This window comes from Pseudochaenichthys georgianus, chromosome 6 (genome assembly GCF_902827115.2).
Source record: "Pseudochaenichthys georgianus chromosome 6, fPseGeo1.2, whole genome shotgun sequence".
NCBI lineage: Eukaryota > Metazoa > Chordata > Actinopteri > Perciformes > Channichthyidae > Pseudochaenichthys > Pseudochaenichthys georgianus.
In genome coordinates this window covers 33,639,587-33,662,822 of record NC_047508.1, presented here as the reverse complement: position 1 = coordinate 33,662,822, position 23,236 = coordinate 33,639,587, and the positions used below count along the sequence as shown (strand labels likewise).

At 39.8% G+C, this 23,236-nt stretch overlaps 1 protein-coding gene across 1 annotated transcript; it reads left to right on the top strand.

Annotated features, from left to right (window-relative positions):
• Positions 1 to 2,398: 2,398 nt before the first annotated feature.
• dhtkd1 (dehydrogenase E1 and transketolase domain containing 1) lies at positions 2,399 to 22,914 on the top strand. Its single transcript, XM_034085098.2, has 18 exons — positions 2,399 to 2,654; positions 3,706 to 3,943; positions 11,981 to 12,133; positions 12,787 to 12,998; positions 13,166 to 13,360; positions 13,534 to 13,803; positions 14,584 to 14,755; positions 14,905 to 15,103; positions 15,824 to 16,136; positions 16,718 to 16,802; positions 16,908 to 17,047; positions 17,189 to 17,339; positions 17,435 to 17,541; positions 18,018 to 18,182; positions 18,265 to 18,347; positions 18,816 to 18,982; positions 21,733 to 21,818; positions 21,902 to 22,914. Exons 2-18 carry the CDS (start codon positions 3,772 to 3,774, stop codon positions 22,001 to 22,003), a joined length of 2,772 nt encoding a protein of 923 aa, XP_033940989.1. The 5' UTR covers positions 2,399 to 2,654; positions 3,706 to 3,771; the 3' UTR covers positions 22,004 to 22,914.
• The last annotated feature ends 322 nt before the right edge of the window (positions 22,915 to 23,236 follow it).

The following is a 23,236-nucleotide window of genomic DNA, read 5'->3' as shown; positions in this document are numbered from 1 at the left end:
ACAAATTCTGCAATATAAAAGTGGCAGATTTGCTTTATTAAACAGACCAGACCTAGGCTGCATACCAACACAATTAGGAACATGCTCACATCTTACTATGTTGGTTTGAAGATCATTCATACACAATGGATAAAACCGGTGTTCTCTCATTCTATATCCTGTGAGAAAATGATATACATTTAGCATTACACATTTGACATACTATTCCTAGCCTGAGGAAAATATGAATAATCAACAGATTTGAATGGAATCTAACATTTTCATGTAGAATAAAGACAAGAGTGATTATACAAATTACATTTATTGAAATTTGAACCAGAAGATGAAGTCTCAAAGAATGTTTTAAATAAAAGGACATACAACAAAAAGGTGGATAATAATAAAATCTATTAAATGTATACGTAAAGACATTTGGTCAAATGAAATGACACTGAGCCAGTGATAACAGTAACGCCAGCGTGGATGAAGCTGGTGCAGTTCTTTCTTCATGCCCCCCCTCCGTGCTGTCCCCTCAGAGGAAGTGGGAAAACGGGATAAGACTCTGGACGCCACTCTGTCTCAATGATCCACACTGTTAATGAGGAAAATAGATGTTTTAGGAAAGGAAAAATATTAAGTTAACAAATAAAACACAGCTCAGGGGCAGACATGGACGATAGGTTTTCCTACAAAGTTAACTCAGCCTCCATTGATTTTCATATCAAATTAGCGTGTTAATAAAACAAGCTATCATGGCTTATACTTGCATATCTAAACAGAATCATGAAAACCTGTTGGTAGAGTCAGGCACACGTCCGTTTGACTGTGTGCGCTGGTGTCTGAATGCTCACTCACTGCTAGCTATGTAGCTAACTGTTAGGCTACTTAGCTTGCATTGTTATGGATCTAAACGGTAGCACAAGCTAACTTTCATAGCACAGCTTTACTTCTCACTTAACACAATAAAGAAACAGACCATATAGCACAAACAACACAAATGATCCATACTTACATATATTTTCACTTGTATTATAATAATTGAAATGCTGGTTCTTCTGGGGGTCTTCTGTCCACGCTCAGCTAGCTACCGCACCGCAGCTGCCTGCACTGTACAATCGCTGGAGGACTGGGCTGTCACTCAAAAACTGAGTAGCCAATGGGGACGTAGCCCTGAAAGTCCCGCCCACCTGGGAGGTTTGTGTCAGAATCTCAAACAAAAAATGAGGGAGCGCAAAAGAGAAAGCTGCAGCGAGAGCAAGAGTCTGATCATTGAGAAAGAAGAGACAAGAACTGCAAACAAAAACCTATGTTAAAACAAAGAAAAAAGACTTATAGTTTACATGATTACACAAATGATTTGTTTGCAACTTATAGTTTTATTTTTGAAATTTATTTTATTTTGCTTGACTCAGTTTTTTCTTCTTTTAAACTCATAGTTTTGCTTTATTCTGAGAAAGTGTTGCTTTATCTTTATGATACAAAACTAATCCCATATTATTGTAAGTCGCTTAGGATAAAAGCGTCAGCTAAATGCAATGTATTATATCAATGTAGATATATTTAGATTTTAAACAGTTGGTTGCACAAAACAATACATTTGAACACATTGTGTTTTCTCCATGTTGTGTTTTGTTATCTAGGCATAACAAAGTATAGTGAAATGATTAACCAAATGATTATTAGTTGCAGCCTAAATTCATAGAAAAGCTCCAAAAGCTAAACATTATAAAAAAAATCTTGAGTATTTTCAAAATATTAAATGAATCACTTCAATAAATCAGGAAATGCAGCTTTCTGATGCAACTGCTTGTTATAAAGTGAAAAGACTACATTGTGTAAGTTAACCTGCTTCAGCTACTTCAGACTGTTTTTCTCAGTTGCTCTATCTTTAAGTCGAGAGAAGGATAGCTGTAGTAGAATTGTAATTATACTATTTATGTGCACTGCAAACATTACAGAAAAGCTGCACAATGCATTTAAAGTTTGGGTAATTCCCTGTATTACAATGAAGTTAAGTTGACCATGTTTTAAAAGTTTCCTTCACCTATTCTAAAGTGTGGATCTTTCTGTGTCAGACTGTCCCTAAATGCAGAGAAAACTAAGCTGTTGTTGCTGGTCTCAAGAAATGGAAAATAAATATCATCCTGTATCAGACAACATATAGCAGGATAAGGGAAATACATTGCCCTATACATTTTTACTTAAATAAACGTATGAAAAGCTGCTACATGTCCTTTTTAAATTCCACATGCCTTGTGGAGAAGAAAAAAATTACCGTAGAAAACAACGTGGAGACTTGCTATACACAACTTTGAAAGGTGGAGAATGGAGTTTACAAGCAGCACTTGAACACAGCATCGATCTCTTCCTTTACACTTGTTGCGCTACGTCACGGGGGATACTTCAGGTACTTCGGAATTGTTTAAATCTAGCTCAAACACAAGGAGAATTTGTTGTAGATTGTAGAGAACCTTGAACTAAAATGACTAACTCGATGTTTTCAAGAAATCTGGGACAAATAAAGTAGTTAAAAACTAAAGTTGAAGGTGTGCCTCGTGACGGTGTTGTGAGACGAGTAGGTGACAGTCAGCCAATCAGCTTCCGATGCGGCGCCTCCTCCTCCTCCTCTGACGCTGAAGTGAGCTTCCGGTTCGACAGTTGAGGGGAAACTTAAGGTAAACCTATATTTTACAAGTCTAAGTTTAGCCTAGTGGGTTTTGACCTACACCTTGTCAAATGTGATTTAGATGTGGCAAAATCAGCTTTCAAATGTAATGTTTTTCTCTTGTTTGATGTTTAATATGCCTGGCCCTTTTTATATGACACAAGGTAATTCATACAGTATTTGTTCCATAAAATACTTATTTTTGCCTTTGCAGTCTTTCTTCTCTGGAATAACTGAGTACAGACTTGAACAGTCCTTGTGGTTTCTGACCTGAACCCTGTCCACTCCGGTCTGGATATAAATAATAATGGAATCCCCCCTTTCTAGATGTGAAAATCTACCTTAAAAAATTATAAAAGTTTTCACACATTTGAAAGAGTTTCAGAAAACAATATCTAGAAGGACTAACATGATTTTGCAACATTATAAATACAATGAATAAAGTGGACAATCGGTCTCTGAGGTTTATGTCCGACCCCTTCCCATTGCACCAGCGCATTCCTATGAGTATTTTTAGCACATCTTTTGCACAATACTACCACTCACAAAACTGCACATCTCTTCCACTATAACATTCTGATATACTTTAAACTTTACAGTAATTTGTCATTATCTCACTATTTCTTTTTTTGTAAAACATTTTGATTTTATTCTTTATTCTAAATCTTATTAATGGAATACTTACAATAATGTTCTAATGTTATCTTATTTTATAACTTAATGTCTCTGATTGTGATTATGTATGGGTCATAATAGTAGAGTAAATCCTGTTATATTTTACTTTATTTTGTATTATTTTTAATATTTCTCTAGTTCTCTACCTGTGTTTTTAATTCTTGTTTGTTTCTTGTTGTGGTGTATGCACCACGACACCAAGTCAAATTCCTCGTACGTGTCAACCTACCTGGTAATAAACCTGTTTATGATTCTGATAATACCCTAAAACAAACTCCTTGTATGTGTAAATCTACTTAGTAAATACCTGATTTGGATTCCCCTTAACTTTCCTCTTAGCTGTGACGAATGTGAGTCTAACTTCAGCCTTCTCGTCCTCTCGGCAGTATGGCTGCCGTCCTGTAGCAGTTTCTGTGTGCAGACATAAGATTACAGCTTTAGCACTTTACAACATGTCGGCGGTACTTTTCCTGAAGAAGTCTCTGAGCAGACTCCCTCCGGCTGTAGCTCGGCAGCTGGTCCGGTGCTACTATCACACCGAGAGAGGGGTGTTCGGGTACCGACCCAAACAGACCGAGAGCCGACATGAGTTACTGAAGGACCGCATCGCAGCGCTGAACCAAGGTCAGTATAGGGTTAATTTAAGGGGTTGAATAAGGTTTGTATTACAGTATAAACAACTTTAAGACATCCTATAGATGTGAACTAATCTCTAATGATGACAAAGTTTAACTTCCTGTTTGTAACGTTATTTTAATCAAGTATTCCAGTTTGTTTGTACGTGTTTAAATTCCAGTGGTGGGAAGTAACTAAGCACATTTACTCAAGTATTGTACTTAAGTAAAACTTGTTGGTACTTTTACTTTAGTTGAGTATTTAAATGTCATCCTACTTTATACTTTTACTCCACTATAATTTGTTGATAAATGTTGTACTTTTTATTCCACTCTATTCATTTAGCAGATTGAGTTGCTAGTTACTTTGTAGTAGTGTTGTCACGATACCAACATTTTGGTTTCGATACCGATACCAAGTCAAGAATTGCGATTCCGATTCTTTTTCGATACGTTTCTTAAAAAAGGGAAACAGTCTTAAATGTAATTATTGTGCTTTATTTCACACCAGAACCATAACCATAACACAAACTTTTAAACAATGAGAACAATAAACAAAATAAATGACTATAATTCATATTAAATAAATTAAGCATCATCTCAAACAACGTTTTTGTTGTATAAAATATAATTTTTTTTATATTTTATTAACATGTAATAGTACAGTAATATAAATAATTGACAAAATGTATATTGCAGATGTTAGCCACATTGGTAAGTTAGCTAAAAATATAGTATTAGACAGTTATCATTGCCATTAATTGCCTCAAACTACGAAAACGTTCGTTTGTCATAAAATAAATTACACTTATTTGACTTAGATTTGAGGGCATGGGCTTGAGCATGATGTAATTATGCGGAGGTGTTACTGCCGGGCCGCGAAATAGCTGTGAGTTTATTGTAATATTTGCAGAATTCTAAATATTAGGGGTGTAACGGTTCACAAACATTTCGGTTCGGTACGTACCTCGGTTTTTTGGTCACGGTTCGGTTCGGTACGTTTTCGGTACAGCAGAATTTTTTTTCACAAAACAAAACATATATATATATATATTTTTTTTAATTATTATTAAACTGTGAATAATGTATTCACTCAAATAAATACAAAATATAATAAAATAAACATTAAGGTGGAGCATTTCGATGAACTGAAATAATCTGTATTTGAACTTTACTGTACAAGTACTCACAAAACAAACTATTAGTTTTGGGTTTTTAATTATTATTAAACTGTGAATATTCACTCAAATACAAAATATAATCAAATGAACATTAAGGTGCAGCATTTCGATGAACTGAAATAATCTGTATCTGAACTGTACTGTACTGTACTAGTACCTAAGCAGCCAGTTTGACATTATGACTTGCTTGTCATTGTATTTTCATGTTGTTTAAAGAAAGATGAACTTGTTCCACATGGCTGCTGAAAGGGCAGATCTGCTGGCACTAACAATGTCTCCTGCTGTGGAGAACACCCTCTCGCTAGGGACAGAGGTAGCAGATACAGCCAGGTAGCGCTTTGCTAACATGGCAACATGAGGATATTTGGCGTTTGTAATAGCTTTGGCTCGGTCTGAACTTGTTGCGAGTGGTGGAGGCTTAAATGCTAGTGGGAGTTGGGTTTGCACTTCAGTCTTTTTTCTTTTGGTACCGGTGATATTCACGTTCGGGTGATGCCTTTTCAAGAGTGTGCAAGTTTGATGTATTGCCAGCCGCGTAACCAATGTTAGTTGAACAATGCCGACAAACAGCTTTGGTTTGGTCCACCTGTCTTTGTCCGTCATCCTTGTACGTAACTGCGAAACCAAAATGTTCCCAAACCGGAGACTTCAATGATGCTGGAGGATTTTCGAGCTCAACTTTATCTGCGTTCGACATTAATTTTCGACAGTTCCTCAAATGACTGACTAAATTTGAACGCATCCCTCTGACCAGCTCTCATAGCATGCCCTCTCATCCAATGAAATGACTTGCTCGCTCTATGACGCGCTGAGCCCAATGGGAGCAAATTACTCTGAATGCTGCGACGCAGCACCTCAGATTACTTCCAAGAAGTTGTTCACTTTCTCAATTTTTTTACGTTTAACGTTATATTCGTTCGGTACACTTCGGTACACACGTGTACCGAACCGAAGGGCCCGTACCGAATAATTTCGGTACGGGTACCGTTACACCCCTACTAAATATATAAAAATATTTTATCATATATTTTATCGTGTGGCTCTGCTCTGCTCTGCTCTGCTCTGCTGTTTGTGTCTGTCCGACACCGGCATTTGTTTTCAAATGACCATGAACAGTAATTTACACACATCTGGCTAACTCCATAGGTAGCCTATATGCGGGTGTTCCCAAAATAAATTAGTTTAATCTTAATCTCGATGTGGTGCTAAATGCTGTCGGACATGCACCGGAACGAACGTAACTATCATAATATCTTCTGAAAACAAATGACACACACACACGCACACACACACACACACACACACACACACACACACACACACACACACACCATAATGCGCCTTCTCCTCGTTTTCCCATCACTGGATTATCCGTAAATCATACAAACAAAACCAAAACGTTGATTTATCTGTTTTCCCGTTTTGGTTTAAAAACTGAATAACGTCGTTTTTTTTGGTTTTCCGTTTTTCCGAAAAACCAAAAAACGATACCGGTTGTTTTTTAAACGTTGTTAATATGTTTTGGATGCATTGTTCTATTATTTGTTCAGGCTGTTACATAGGCTACAATTGGCCTCTGTTGCTACCTGCTGGTGAGTAAATATTCAAATCAGTTAAAATTGACAACCGGTCCGCGATTTTTTTTAATGTATCTCATTCGCTAACCTGTTTATCTTTAAATTCTTTAAACAGCTCTGGATGCCGGTCGGCGGGTGCATAGCCAAGTCTGATGTGTTGGCTCCCTTGGTTTGCAGGGATCTAAAACATTTCTCACAGACAGGCCTTGTGGTGTCCGTAGGCTTGCCCTCACTGTCAGAGATATAGCTCAAATACTTCCAAATGTGGCTTCTGGCGTCTTTTTTGTCAACAAGCCGAGGCGCAGCGGCAGTTGCACTCCCACTTGCAGCCATGCTTCTCGTTTTCTCACATGCTCTGGCAGCTAGAGCGTGGCCGAGTGCACGAGAGAGGGGAGGGACTTAGAACGTGCTTGAGAGGGGCGGGACTGCAGGCACGGCTGCAGTGCAGGGAATGGAAGCAGAGCACTGAACACACACGGCTCTTATTAAAACGGCGCTTTCTCACCGGAGTACTTTTCCCTGTCATTCTTAAAGTACCGATACTAATGAAACGGAGGAATCGTACCGTTTTTAACGGGGGGTATCACGGTACCTTTCAAGTATCGGTACACCGTGCAACACTACTTTGTAGATGTATGTTATTGATACTAAATATAAATCAACTAATACATTATCATATATTATTGAAGGTTAAGCCACCCAGTAGTAATTAAAGTAATTCAAATGTACCCCAAATGTACCAAGTGCAACATTGAAGTGATGAAGACATTAATACCATCCATCCATCCATCCATCCCATCCATCTTCTCCCGCTTATCCGTGGTCGGGTCGTGGGTGTAGCAGTTCCAGCAGAGAGCCCCAAACTTTCCTTTCCCTGGCCACATCAACCAGCTCTGACTGGGGGATCCCAAGGCGCTCCCAGGCCAGCGAAGAGATATAATCCCTCCACCTGGTCCTAGGTCTACCCCTTGGTCTCTTCCCAGCTGGACGTGCCTGGAAAATGGCTCGGTAGACAGAGAGCTTTGCCTTCTGGCTCAGCTCTCTTTTCGTCACAACGGTGCGGTAAAACGAGTGCAGTACCGCTCCCGCTGCTCCGATTCTCCGGCCCATCTCACGCTCCACTGTTCCCTCACTCGAGAACAAGACCCCGAGATACTTGAACTCCTTCACTTGGGGTAAGAACTCATTCCCTACTTGGAGTGGACAGTCCATCGGTTTCCTGGAGGTGCTGATCCTCATCCCAGCTGCTTCACACTCGGTTGCGAACCGATCCAGTGAGTGCTGAAGGTCGCAGACCGATGAAGCCATTAGAACCACATCATCTGCAAAAAGCAGTGGTGCAATCCTTAGTCCACCGAACTGCAGACCCCCTCCCCCACGACTACGCCTCGAAATCCGATCCATGTATATTACAAACAGGATTGGTGACAAAGTGCAGCCCTGGCGGAGGCCAACCCTCACCGGAAATGGGTCCGACTTACTGCCGAGGACCCGGACACAGCTCTCGCTTTGGGAGTACAGAGATTGGATGGCCCTGAGTAGAGACCCCCTCACCCCATACTCCTGCAGCACCTCCCACAGTAACTCCCTGGGAACTCGGTCATACGCCTTCTCCAAGTCTACAAAACACATGTAGACCGGATAGGCGTACTCCCAAGCCGCCTCCAGGATCCTTGCGAGAGTAAAAAGCTGATCCGTCGTTCCACGACCAGGACGGAATCCGCATTTAATTGCCCAAAATTGACTGCAAACAAGCAGAACTATGGAACTGTTCTTCTGTTGCAACGAAGTCCAACTGAGCCTCTCCTTTTAACCTATAATACAATGATTTAAAATATATGCTGCCTTTGGGTACTTAAGGTATATTTTGATGTTAATACTTTTTTACTTACTTGAGTACAAGTTTGCATGCAGAACTTTTACTGGTAGTATTTTAGTATTTCTACACTGTAGTATCAATCAATCAATGTATATTTATATAGCCCAATATCACAAATGTTACATTTGTCTCAGTGGTCTTCACAGTGTGTACAGAATATCAGTATGACAATACGACACCCTCTGTCCTTAGACCCTCACATCGTACAAGGAAAAACTTCTGAAGAAAACCCAGTTTAAAGGGAAAAATGGGAGAAACCTCAGGGAGAGCAACAGAGGAGGGATCCCTCTCCCAGGACGGACAGACGTGCAATAGATGCCGTGTGTAAATTGAAAGATAATACATTGGCAACATAGGTAGTCCAAATGTTTGGAAATGCATGTGTGTATAATAGGAAGATGAATCCACGAGGATATCCATCCAGGACCGATGATCCAGGACCACAGCCACGACTCGCGATCCAGGGCTCGCGATCCAGGACACAGGACCGCAGGATCATCCATGACTCCGGATCCCAGCGTATATAGACACCAAAAAGAAAGACATTTAGGGAAGCTGGGTTAATCGGAACATGAGAGTACACGGGTATAGACAGAGAGAAGGAAGAAGTAAGATGTCCCCCGACAAACTAAGCCTATATCAGCAAAACTAGGGGCTGAATCTAATCAGCCCTAACTATAAGCTTTATCAAAAAGGAAGGTCTTAAGCGCACTCTTAAAAACGGATAGGGTGTCTGCCGCCCGAACACAAACTGGAAGCTGATTCCACAAATGTGGAGCTTGATAAGAAAAGACTCTGGCTCCCATTGTACTTTTAGAGATTCTAGGAACAACCAACAACCCTGCATTCTTGGAACGCAATGCCCTAGTAGGACAGTAGGGTATAATGAGTTCTTTAAGGGAAGATGGCGCCTGCCCGTTAAGGGCTTTGTAGGCGAGAAGAAGAATTTTAAATTCTATCCTGTGTTCTATAGGGAGCCAGTGTAAGGCAGCCAGAACAGGAGTAATGTGGTCCCTTTTCCTAACTCTGGTTAGTACACGAGCCGCAGCATTTTGAATCAGCTGAAGCGACTTGACTGACTTCTTGGTACTCCCTGATAATAAAGAGTTACAATAATCCAGCCTAGAAGTAACAAATGCATGGACTAGTTTCTCTGCATCGTTTTGAGGAAAGATATGCCTGATTTTTGCAATGTTACGTAGATGGAAGTAGGCGGTCCTTGAAATTGATTTTATGTGGGCGATAAAGGATGAATCCTGATCAAATATAACACCAAGATTCCTTACAGTCTCACTGGAGGCCAAATTAATGCCATCCATAGTTAGTATATCTTTAGATAATTTGTTTCGTAGATTCTTCGGGCCAAGTACAATAACTTCAGTTTTGGTCGTGTTTAACATCAAAAAGTTTAAGGTCATCCACGTTTTTAAGTCCTTAAGGCAGTCTTGAATTTTATTTAGATGATTAATTTCATCAGGCTTGATTGATAAATATAGTTGACTATCATCCGCATAACAATGAAAGTTTACAGAATGATTCCTTATAATATTGCCTAAGGGAAGCATATATAATGTGAACAAAATAGGTCCGAGCACTGAGCCCTGTGGCACTCCATGGCTAACTTTGGTTTGCGTGGAAGATTCATCGTTAACACGTACAAACTGAGAGCGTTCAGATAGATAGGACCTAAACCAGCCTAAAGCAGTTCCCTGTATGCCAACTAAGTGCTCTAGTCTTTGCAATAGGATATCATGGTCGATAGTATCAAATGCAGCACTGAGATCGAGCAAAACAAGAATAGAGACAAGTCCCTTGTCAGAGGCTATTAGAATGTCATTTGTGACTTTAACCAGAGCTGTCTCTGCTATGATGTGTTCTAAAGCCAGACTGAAAATCTTCAAATAAATCATTGTTTTTTAAGTAATCACACAACTGTTTTGCGACCGCTTTCTCAAGAATTTTTGAGAGGAACGGAAGATTAGAAATAGGTCTATAGTTGGCTAAAACCTCTGGATCGAGGTTGTGCTTTTTAAGAAGCGGTTTTATCACTGCTACTTTGAATAATTGTGGAACATAGCCTGATAATAAAGACATATTCATAATATTTAATAAAGAAGTGCTAATTAATGGAAAAACTTCCTTCAACAGCTTAGTTGGAATTGGGTCTAACATGCACGTTGATGGTTTAGAAGAGAGAATCATTGAATGTAATTGTTCAAGGTTTATGGCTGAAAAGCATTCTAGTTTACTATCTAGTGTAATATTAGAACTTACGTTTCCGGGAGCTGTTGATAACACTATACTGGTCAAAGGCAAGAGGTCATTAATTTTGTTTCTAAGAGTAACAATTTTATCGTTAAAAAAGCACATAAAATCATTACTACTGAGTGCTATGGGAATAGAAGGCTCAATCGAGCTGTGGCTCTCTGTCAGCCTGGCGACAGTGCTGAAAAGAAATCTTGCATTATTCTTATTCTCATCTATTAATGAAGAGTAGTAGGCTGCTCTCGCTTTACGCAGTGCTTTCTTATATTCATTGAGAGTAATATGCCAAATTAAACGAGATTCTTCAAGTTTAGTGGAACGCCATATCCTTTCAAGTTGTCTAGACTTTTGCTTTATTTTGCGGGTTTCGGCATTATGCCATGGAGCTAATCTATGTTTTATTTTCTTCTTTTTCAAAGGAGCAACAGAGTCTAATTTTATTCGCAGCGCATCTATAGCACTATCAACAACATGATCAATTTGGGGTGGTGTACATTTTGTATTAGTTTCCTCCCCTACATGCAGACATGCTATCGAGTTAAGTATTGGTGGAATCTCTTCCTTAAATGTCGCTATAGCACTAACAGATAGGTTTCTGCTGCAAGAGCTTTTGACTAATGCTTTGTAGTCTCGTAATAGTACTTCAAAAGTTACTAAGAAATGGTCGGATAAAGCAGGATTATGCGGTTCGACTAATAGTTGCTCAATTTCAATACCGTAAGTCAGAACAAGGTCGAGTGTGATTATAGAAGTGGGTTGGTTTATTTACACTCTGACAGAAACCAACAGAATCTAATATAGAGTTAAATGCAACAGTAAGGCTATTTTTATCATCGTCAACATGAATATTAAACTCACCTACGATAATTACTTTGTCTGTTTTAAGAACCAAAGTTGATAAAAACTCAGAGAATTCTGATAAGAATTCTGAATAAGGACCTGGTGCACGATACACTGTAACAAATAAGATTGGCTGCAAAGTTTTCCAGGTCGGATAGTATTGCTCCTTTTAATGACTAAATCACCTGAATACTTCTTCCACCTCCTTCCCACTAAAGTTGTCTCATTGTTTATCAGACGATGTTGCTGTTGTTAGCCGAGGTCGCTATTTCACCTCACTAACTTATCGGCATGTTTTCTTGCAGATCATGGTCTGTCCCGTCTGGTGGAGGCATACAGAGCACATGGTCACAAGGCTGCTAAAATCAACCCGTTACAGCCCAATAAACCTGTTGCTGACAGCGTCCCGGAGATAACCATGCTGACCGACACCGTCACAGGAACACTCCACACCTCAGGTACAGGACAGCGTGCAGGGAGTCCTGCAGAAGGCATCCAGAAGTTTGTCTCCTCTTTTAAAAGCTTTCAGTGGTGGAATACATTTACTCGAGTATTGTATAATTTAGAGGAAATGTATGGGAGTCATTCCAGTTTCTTTATACTTTTACAGGACAACATTCAAGAGGGAAATACTGTACTTTTTAGTTACTAGTTAGTTACATATTCAGATTATTAATGCAAAGTACAATCATTTATAAATTGTACGGTATTTTTTCGAATTCATATCTGAGATTAATACTGTAGTTAAAGACAATTTAGCAAATAAGCTCCACCTTTTAGCACCGGCAACATTAAAATGATTAGCACATTGTTGCATAAATTAATACAATAATAAAATATCAGCATTTTGAAATGTCCCATTCTGCATAATTAATGCTTTTACATGAATTTCTGGGATGTCGCTACTTTTACTCAAATCAAAGATCTGCATTCACCATTTACCAGGGAGTATAACATAATAATGAGTGAGATATAGTTGGAATTAAAGACAGTGGTGCTTTGAATGTGTTAACTTTGAGGTGTGAAGCATGAAAAACACCAAAACAATGCTCTCCTCTGCTCATAAGTGACTTGTCGATGTTCTCATGAATCATTTATTGTATTTCTGAAGGTCTACGACATTTTGGCAAAGCAGAGGGTTCAGTGGAAGAGGTGCAGACTTACCTGGAAGGAGCGTACTGCGGCCACCTGTCAGTGGAGACCAGCCAGCTGAGCAGCCTGGAGGAGAGGGAGTGGTTCGCCGACCGCTTTGAGGAACTCAAGAAGAAGAGTTTCTCCACCAAGGAGAGGAAGCAGCTGGCCAAGGTCATGCTGGAGTCTCAGGTAGGCTAAACGAAACTTCCCATCAAAGTGGTAATTGAGAAAATGTACAATTTCTTAGAGTAATGGCATAACAAGCTCCAAATTCATTCAATCATCTCTACTTTCATATAGCAAAGTCATTTATTTATTGTCCATCTGTTTCTTTACTTTTCTCTCACCAACTGTAGGAATTCGACCACTTCCTGGCCACCAAGTTTGCTACTGTGAAGCGTTATGGAGGAGAAGGAGCAGAGAGCATGATGGGATTCTTCCATGAGCTATTCCGTCACTCGGCCTTCAGCGGAATCACTGACATCGTGATCGGCATGCCGCACAGAGGCCGACTCAACCTGCTGTCCGGCCTGCTGAAGTTCCCTCCAGAGGTTAATCTGCACGACACAGGCACATCTAATGAGACATGTACAATTATCTGTGACTTGACAAGATAAGATTGTTTACTTTGCACCACTGTAATCAGCAGCACGAGTAAACAGGATGTCACAGCCTGCTGCCAAAGGGTAAACAAGGGTAACTTCAAACTACGTTTTCTCTGCAGCTCATGTTCCGTAAGATGCGCGGCCTCAGTGAGTTCCCAGAGATGTCCTCTGCCACCGGGGACGTCCTCTCCCACCTCACCGCATCATTAGAGTTGGATTTCGGAGCTGCGCGTCCTGTCCATGTGACCATGCTGCCCAACCCCTCCCACCTGGAGGCCATCAACCCCGTGGCTCAGGGCAAAACTCGAGCCAGGCAGCAGCTCAGGCAGGAAGGAGACTATTCCCCTGAAGACAACGCACAGCCAGGGGACCAGGTCGTCTGTCTGCAGGTACAACTAACACACACTAAACTCTTGTACCTTACGAGGGACATTTTTGTTTTTTTAATTTAACATTTTGCAATCATTTTGGCATATGGCGTACATTTTGTTTTCTTTTGTTTGTTGGATGTTCAACCTCAGCTTCAATGGTGAGTCTCTAATAAACGATGTTACCAAAATACAGACACTCAGACCCTTCAGTACAAATGTCCCCATTGAAACCCATAAAAAACACAATTGTTGATACCATGGCCATTGGAGCATACATGTATGCATTCTTCTATATAACGCTTTCATTTTTAATTGGTTGCACAAAGGGAGGTCTTCCTTGTTCTTTCTTATCAAGCAATAGACTTCGTAAAACAAAGACAATTTGGCCCATGGTTGATGCTCACTACGTGGATTGTGTTGCAGATCAACGTCCAGAATCCAGATTACACATTTTTTTTAAATAAAATAACAAATTATATGGATTTCACACCTTGGTAGATGTTAGGCTGCACAGGGTATTTCTCATGTTCAAGGATGTTTTCAAATGTTTTCATGTCTGTCTTTAAATAACTGTCAGACGCCCATATAAAAAAACAAAACTTATTTTATGTCACATATGATTCCATCGAGAAAAAAAGTGTCCACAGACACTTAAATAATAGACATCTGAAAGTCTTCTTTGCTTTGCTCTTCTGGTCCACAGTTACAAACCCCTCTAGGCCTTGTACAATATTGGATCAATAATCCCTCCTGCAGTGTTACTAAAACGTACAGACCATCCCTCTCCTCCTCTCCTAGGTCCACGGTGACGGCTCTTTCACTGGACAGGGGATCGTTCCAGAAACACTGACCCTTTCCAACCTCCCTCACTACAGAGTGGGTGGTAGCATCCACCTCATCGTCAACAACCAAGTGGGTTTCACCACTCCATCCGAGAGGGGGAGGTCGTCTCTGTACTGTAGCGACGTCGGTCGGTAAACATTATTAAACATTTGTAATATTTGCTACTATTTCAATTGCAAAGTTTGGTCAAAACCCAAGATGCACTTTTAAAACATGACTCCACCAGGTCATGTATTCTTTTTTAATCAGAAGCTAATGCCCATCTTTTTGCCCCAGGTAAGATGGTGAACTGTGCTGTGATCCACGTGAACGGCGACGATCCAGACGAGGTGCTGCGGGCCACTCAGCTGGCTGTGGACTACCAGCGTGTTTTCAGGAAGGACATCATCGTGGACCTGGTCTGCTACCGTCAGTGGGGCCACAACGAGCTGGACGAGCCCTTCTTCACCAACCCGGCCATGTACAAGATCATCAAGTCAGTTCAATTAGCCTTTAAGACTTTGTATCACAACGCATATCACCTCAGATGTTAGTGTAGAAGACCCATCGTATTTCTAAGGCCTCTTAAGCAGATGATAAAACTGTTATATTTCAGCAGGTATTAGCTAGTATAGAAAGGTATTGAAATACTTGGGTAATAGTAGTGTTTTTAAAATCTAAGTACCGATACATTAACAATGACAGTGTTCAAACAATATAACACAAAGACATTTAGGAGTTGTATCAATGTGTTAGAATGAGGATGCACAAAGCAAAATATGGCACTACATTTCTCTAGCTGAGGCTTATGAGTTACACTTACACTTGTAAAGGTATGAATGATTAAACCAGTGGCTTCATTCAGCTCAACTTAAAGAAATAAGCTTCACTCACTGTTTTTACCTTTCTTAATAAAAGTCCTACAAATATATATACTGTATCACTGCTTGACCAGAGGGAAGCTAAATCTAACATAAAGGGCATTTCGCTAAGAAGCAACTCAACAAAGGGACATTGCTTATTGTTTTCATTGTTTCCAAATGCCATTTTAATATGATTTTTATTTAATTAATAAATTGAGTAAATCCCACAAGCATTCGTTAAATAGTTTGTGTAGATTTACTAAATGTTTTATTTCCTTACAGGTATATTTGTACATCGTGGTCTTGAAAATATACTGTGTAATAAAACATTGTGTCATTGTCGGTCCTCACAGAACTCGTCAGAGCGTCCCTGACTGTTACTCAGAGAAGCTGATCTCCGAGGGTCTGATGACCGAGGCGGAGCGGGACGAGATCAAGTCCCAACACTACAGCATGCTCAACGACAAGCTGTCCAACATGACCCTGTACACCCCCCCACTCACCAACCTGCAGGGCCGCTGGGGGGATCTGGGCGAACCCCAGGCCAAAGTCACCACCTGGGACACGGGCGTCCCCGTCCCCCTGCTGCAGTACGTAGGGGCCAAATCTGTGGACATCCCCGAGGAAATCCAGGTCCACAGCCACCTGAGGAAGACCCATGTTCAGGTGCTGCTATGTCTCATTTACTCCAGTACTTATACGACTATATGCACATTAAAGACCTCTTGTGTTTGCAATGATCCAACATTCTTGAAATGCCTATTTTATGGACCGTTTTATATTGTAATTTACGCCTGAATGTTCCCTTCTCTTAACCGCCTGGAAGTTAACAACTGCTTCAGAAGAAAAATACTTTCAGGCAATTGGCGAGTCCAAACACAAGCCTTTTCTATTTTAAATCTGCCTTTTTTGTAGCTCCAAAACTGAGAAACATGTTGACCTTTATTTTGAACTGGAGCATCTGTAGATTGATATGCCCAATATGTTATGGTGCACTCAAGCTAAACACTGAACAAGATGAATAAATCCCCTTTTTACTTTGTTACCTACACATCTTGACTGTAATGGAGTGGGAAAGGTCAACTCTTATTTGTTTGAAATGTAATGTGATGACTGTGAGGGGAGAGGGAGACAGACTTTGTGTAGTTCTGTACTCTATTGAGCAAACCTTTCTAGTTACTATTGGATTGTCTTTTGTTGAAATAGCAGCAGCTCAATTCCGTTTTTTTCTTTCTTTGTGAACTCAGGCTCGTTTGCAGAAGCTGGAAGAAGGAAACAAACTGGACTGGTCGACAGCAGAGGCTTTGGCTTTCGGCTCGCTCCTCTCCCAGGGTCAGTGTAACGGAGAAAACACATCAGATCAAATATATGAATCATTTCTTTCTATTAGTGACAAAAATTGGATTTGGAGAAAATGTTAAATGATTGTTGTTACAGGCTTTAATATCAGAATCAGCGGACAGGACGTGGGAAGAGGAACGTTCAGCCATCGACACGCCATGGTGGTGTGTCAGGACACCAACGACATGTACATCCCTCTGAACCACATCAGCCCTCAGCAGGCTGGCTTCCTGGAGGTAAGTGCCTTATAAACCTGATAAACACAATCCGTCCTAATCGTGAGATATTTAAAAGCTTAATTCTTTAATAGTATCAAAATGTGTTATCCTTTCATGTGTTGTATTGTGATGACTTTGTGTCTTTGTGTGTGTGTTCAGGTGTGTAACAGCCCGCTGTCTGAGGAGGCGGTGCTGGGATTTGAGTATGGTATGAGCATCGCTCAGCCGAAGCTCCTTCCCATCTGGGAGGCTCAGTTTGGAGATTTCTTCAACGGAGCGCAGATCATCTTCGATACCTTCCTCACTGGAGGTAAGCTCCTGACTACACTGGTGCTATGAACATGTCACACTTACTCTCAGTATCTTAAACTCTCCTCATCAGCTGTGTAACTCTTGTGTCTGCAGGTGAAGCGAAGTGGCTGCTGCAGTGTGGGATGGTGATCCTGCTGCCTCACGGCTACGATGGAGCCGGACCCGAACACTCCTCCTGCCGCATGGAGCGCTTCCTCCAGGTCTGTGTGGCGGGAATGTAATCCATGTCAAACCAACTTACCAGTTTTGAATTTTCTGTAAATAACGTCCATGTTAACACCAAGTTTGAAAGAGAACTTGGATTTGATATGCACTTAAATGTAGAATAATAGTGGAGTCATACGGTTCCACTTTGCAGCATACTGCAGGAAGTAGAGTTTAAGAAGTAGTGTTCAACCACAGAAATGTTTCAAATGTATGCAAAAAACCTAATTATATTTTTCTAAAATTCCAAGTAATTTAAATGTTGCTGGTTTTAAAACCTCCACAGACTAAGACACTCTTGCTCTATAGGATTTCAAAGCACTGCTCTATCTCTGCTGTTATTTGTTAACTGGTTTACAGCTGTAAGTCTGGATGTTTCTGAACTGAATGTTCTACTAGCAGCTTGTTCGTTGGTTTGTGTTATGTTACTCATTAGCTGAATGAGTGCTAACTGCTCCTTTTTGTCTCTCAGATGTGTGACAGTAAAGAGGAGGGTGTGGATGATGACCGTGTGAACATGGCTGTGGTCAACCCCACCACGTCCGCTCAGTACTTCCATCTGCTGAGGAGGCAGATGATTCGTAACTTCCGCAAACCTCTCATTGTGGTTGGACCCAAGACCCTGCTCCGATTTTCTGTAAGTGCTAACAGAACATTTCCAAATCCTTTAAACTAATGTTTCTATGCAAGTATCTGAATAAAGTGTTTTGTTTCCACAGGGCGCAGCGTCCAGTCTGACTGAGCTGGCTCCAGGAACATCCTTCAGACCAGTGTTGGGTGATACCTCAGTCTCTGCAGCAAGGTACAGAAGTAGCAATATTTATATTATTGAAGACATAAAACACAATTTAAATGTTAATGTGCCCTTTAACAAATGGGAAAAATCCTGTTTGGATTGTTGCTAGAGTTCCCCGATAATACAGACACTTTTCTTGCTTTGTGTTCGACAAGCACAAGTTCGGAATTTCTGAAATGATTAAACGTTTCTTTGACTTTTTGACTTGACAACACTGGAACTATTGGATTACTCAAGTCAGAAACAGTGTTATGCACGAAACACTAGACTATAATATGCAAAAAAAAGCTGAATCCAATGTTGATTTAAAAATGTCAATGTCAATATTATGAAAAAAACCTCAAATTATTGGTTACAGCCAAAAACAAATATTACAATTAATCATTTTTCAATGTTTCTTTGTCCTTTTGATTGAAAACTGCTGATTTGTGGAAGATTCATACATTAAGCCCATCTCATTGTACTTCCATGCAGTGTCCAGAAGGTGGTGCTGTGCTCAGGGAAACATTACTATGCCCTGCTGAAACAGAGAGAGACATCAGCAGCCAATCAGAACACAGCACTGATCCGTGTGGAGGAGCTCTGTCCGTTCCCTCTGGACGCACTGCAGCAGGAGTTAAAAAAATACCCCAACGCCAAAGGTATGTGCGAGACCCCCACCCCCATACAGACTGTGTTAGTGCCATAAGAACATCTTATTTAATATCAGTCAGTTTGAGGAAAAGTTAATTACTGTATCAGTAATCAGGTCTTTGAATACACTGTTGTATTGCAGGCAAACAAGTGCTCACTATGAATATAATAAACACAAGTCAGCATGAAGGGCTTGACTATATCCCTTAACAATTGTTATCATAACTGGCCCTTATATCACTTTGACGAATAAAAAGACAGTAGAGGACAAACTCACAGCCACTACAAGAACCTCACTGTACACACAATCTATAAATAGTGCTATATACACATTTTAACATAATAGATCTATATCAAACTTTTCCGAACAGATGTTACAGTGCTTCACAAGACAATAAAGGCAGATACATCAAGCAAAGGGAATAACAATAAGATAGGGCTGCTCAATTAATCGTATTTCAATCGCAATTACGATTTTGGCTTATGAAAACAACATAATCGAAATAAAACGATTATTTTTTTATTTTATTTGTATTGGTTTTTCAGTTGAATTATACTTAAAGTTCAGGTTAATCAACTGTTAAAAACACACAGTTAAAAAAAAAGTGTTCAATAAATGGATGTTTTCAAAGTAAATGGATAATCGTTTTTAATAATCGTGATATCAATTATTGACCCAAATAATCGAGATTATGATTTTTGCCATAATCGAGCAGCCCGACAATAAGATGTCCATTTTAAAAAGTACATTCAATGACAATATAAAAAGGTAAAGTGCTGTGACAAAAATAAATGAATACTTAAATGTGATGTAAGTGTACTCTTTGCTGACATGCTTGCTGCATTTTGCATAGTACTCATAAGTTTCTGAGGCACTTCCTACATTATGTAATACTGCAGTCTAGACTGACTGATGCACAAGAGGCAACACAAGGAAACACAATTTATAAAGAGCTTTTTAAACACAAAAGCACCGTGTAGCTGTTTACTTCAAGTTTTAAAAAATGCGTTCAAGCAACATTTAAAGCCTGAAGGTAATGAAGATAAATAATGTGAAATGAAACTACACATAAAGACAAATAATACACAATCAAATAAGTATTTTATTAAAGTTACAGGGCAGGAATAAAACCCCAAGATGTAATAAAAAAAACTGATGCAGACACGGATCTTCTGAATTGTTCCAGGAATGAATGGACTGCAGAGAAACTGAAAGGGCTTTCTTACAGGTGGGGTAGGTAATTTTGGAGAAACCAGCTCGAGTGCGCTAGAATTTGAAAATACACAGCCGGAAAAGATCTACCACTTCCTTACAGAGCCCCTCCTCCAACACACACGAACGCGCACATGACCAATGAGGGCACGAGATACGTTTGTGCACAGATGGAAGGCTGACAGGCAGGTAGGCCATCCAGTTATTTTAGCCGGGCCGGCTAAAATGACACAGATGACTTTTTTCTATGGATTTGTTGTCAAAGCACTTAAGATATTCATTGCTATCGGGATGTTCAGAGCATTCCATGGAATATAACAAAAAGTGTATCTCGAGCCTGTTTCTCAAACTTACCTACCCCACCTCTAATCTCTTAATTGTAATACAAAAAAAGCATAGATAGATGATAGTCATTTCAGTTTTATCATTCCATACTTTATGGAAAGAGTTTTTTCTTCGATACTTTCAGGATCCAGAGTCCGTATGTGATACAGCCATCTATATTTGAGTTTCGGACAGAAAAACAATTTCGACAGCATCTCTCTTTGTGAGTCACAGGAAGTTAAATGGCATTCATCGACTTGAATAGAAGTCTGACAGTCTCCACTTTAATTACAGTCCTGAGGAGAACATCACTGACAAATAAACCGTTCATCCAAAACAAAAATCTAAAGTCTGAGCTACAGCAGACTGGTTTTCACTGCACGGCCCATTGTGTTAGGTGTTTCTATTATTGTGTCCACCCTGTGTCGCTGAATGAGTGTCACTCTCTGACTGATTGCTTCATTTCGTTAAGAAAGACTTTGTGAGCATGAGGAACTAGAGGCTGTCAACATCTTGTGGATTTCAACATTGGAATCATTTCCCAAATTCACGACATGTATATCTAAAAAAAAACCTTAGTCTTATCTAAATCATTTGCTTTTCTGTGTTTATATCTTAAGAACAGGTAAAAAAATGCTATGAGGTGAATTTAATGTTGGTCAGGGTCATTGTGTTGGTTGTTGTTGTAATGCTTATTTCAACCACAAAATAATAAAGTGCACCACTACCAGTGAATATACAATATCTTATATATCGGACTAAAAGCATGTTTTCTACCATGTGAGTTTTATTCCTCCATTTACTATAACCATGTCTTTCTTTAGGTTAGAAATACATTTAGAAACGTTGTTACATAACTTGCTAACACACAATAATTGGAGATCAAACTTAGAAAAATGATCACCAGATTTGTCTTTCCCACTTGCCTCATGTTACTGTATGGCTGCCAAGGGTGGATTTTGTGTTGGTCTCATTATAACAAAGTGACATTTGAAAGCTCAGGTTTCACTTCAGCTCTCAATCGTGTTGTTCCCACCTCCACAAAAACACCCACAGAGAAAGTCCAGTTTCAGTTGGATATGGAGTCTCTCTTCTCTTTGTATAAAGGGGAAAAGAGAAGAACTCCCTGAACTAATGAACCAGTCACATGTTTATTGAAAACACTGAGCCATGTGCTCTTTTACATCCAATGTAATAAATGTTTAACAAATCCCCCCACAGAGTTTACTTGGAGTCAGGAGGAGCCACAGAACATGGGCCCCTGGTCGTATGTAGCCCCAAGGTTTGAGAAGCAGCTGGCCTGCAAGGTGAGCCCAGATTCAAATAATAAAATACACAATATCATGGTTCTGAAATGACACACACGTAACCGTCTCATCTTGTTTCTCAGCTCCGGTTAGTGAGCCGCCCTGCTCTGCCCGCGCCTGCTGTCGGCATCGGGATCCTCCATCAGCAGCAGCAGGAGGCCATCCTCTCCGCCACCTTCTCCTAAAACACGCAGCAACACTGACAACAGTAAACAAGCATCAAGACTACACTACATACTGGCATCTGCTCTAATCCTTCAAAGCAGTGTTAGTAAATGTGCTGCACGGGAAATTCATGGGACCTTTTTAGATGATAAGGATGTACGGTTCAAATAAAGTTATTATAAAGAGCAAATAAAAGGAAGACAATGGAGTATTTTTAAAGAGGTTTTTAATTATTATCTTTAGGGTCTTCAGGAATGGCCTGAATTTGTTCTCGCATTTCTTGTTTTGACTTTGCCTGTATTGTTTATGTGTTCAGTGTCAAGGCACTGTGGAAAGGAACAAATACATATGTGGGTGGGATCTGACTCGAGGCCTTAGAGACATTGTCTACAGTGCAACTGAAGTAAAGGAGCACTATCAGCACTGGAGATCGTTTCTCTTGGCACGACCTCTTAAACCAGGAAAACTGTTAAAAAACAAACACAGTTAGAACCGATATGCTAAAACTAAGAGTATGGAGAGACGGACTCACCCATGGTTGGTTTACACTCTTATTGTCTATTCTGAAGGACTTGCATTCATCTCGACTCTTGCATCAGCAGTACATTAATCCATTGACTCTGTTGCTGCTCGCCTCATGCATTCAGTCTCCACTAGTTGTCCGTTGTTCTGAACAGAAAACATTAGAAGTTGTTGGAAATATCTTTGAAATATTTATGTAAGACCAGGGAGTATTTTAACTGGATTTCTGAAGAAAGAAAAAAGACTCAGCCTTGAGTAAAATGTATTTGGACATTTTATGCTACAAAATTAATATTTAATCATGCTTCTAAGACTTGAACAAATAAAAGCATTAAAGGGATAATGTAAATAAAAGAAACAAGATGGATTTCAAATGGAAATATTTTCAAATAAATCAATTTTCACTTTATGCATTGTGCTTTTTTTGTTTCTGAATCTAATGAATGGTTAAGAATCTGTTACTTGAGTTGAAATATGAGTGATGTGATTCTCGAGATCATAATATCTCTGTACATTAGCTCCTCTGATCGACAACCGTGATAAGACTCATAATCAAATATTTAGCTGCTGGGAGAAGCAGGCTTGATATGGAGAAAAATGATATTGAAATTCGTGACATTGTTAAAGTTAGCTCATTGTGACCTAAAAGATATAAAGTTATAATCTGGGACACAATGGAGGATAACACAAAATAAAGTTTACAGCTTCTAAACAATACTTATCTGGGTAAG

Excerpts from the sequence above, each read along its gene's own strand:
- dhtkd1 (XM_034085098.2), top strand. The coding sequence starts at position 3,772 with ATGTCGGCGGTACTTTTCCTGAAGAAGTCTCTGAGCAGACTCCCTCCG. Across the intron at positions 3,944-11,980 it reads CATCGCAGCGCTGAACCAAG|ATCATGGTCTGTCCCGTCTG; the intron begins GTCAGTATAGGG and ends GTTTTCTTGCAG. Across the intron at positions 12,999-13,165 it reads AGGTCATGCTGGAGTCTCAG|GAATTCGACCACTTCCTGGC; the intron begins GTAGGCTAAACG and ends CACCAACTGTAG.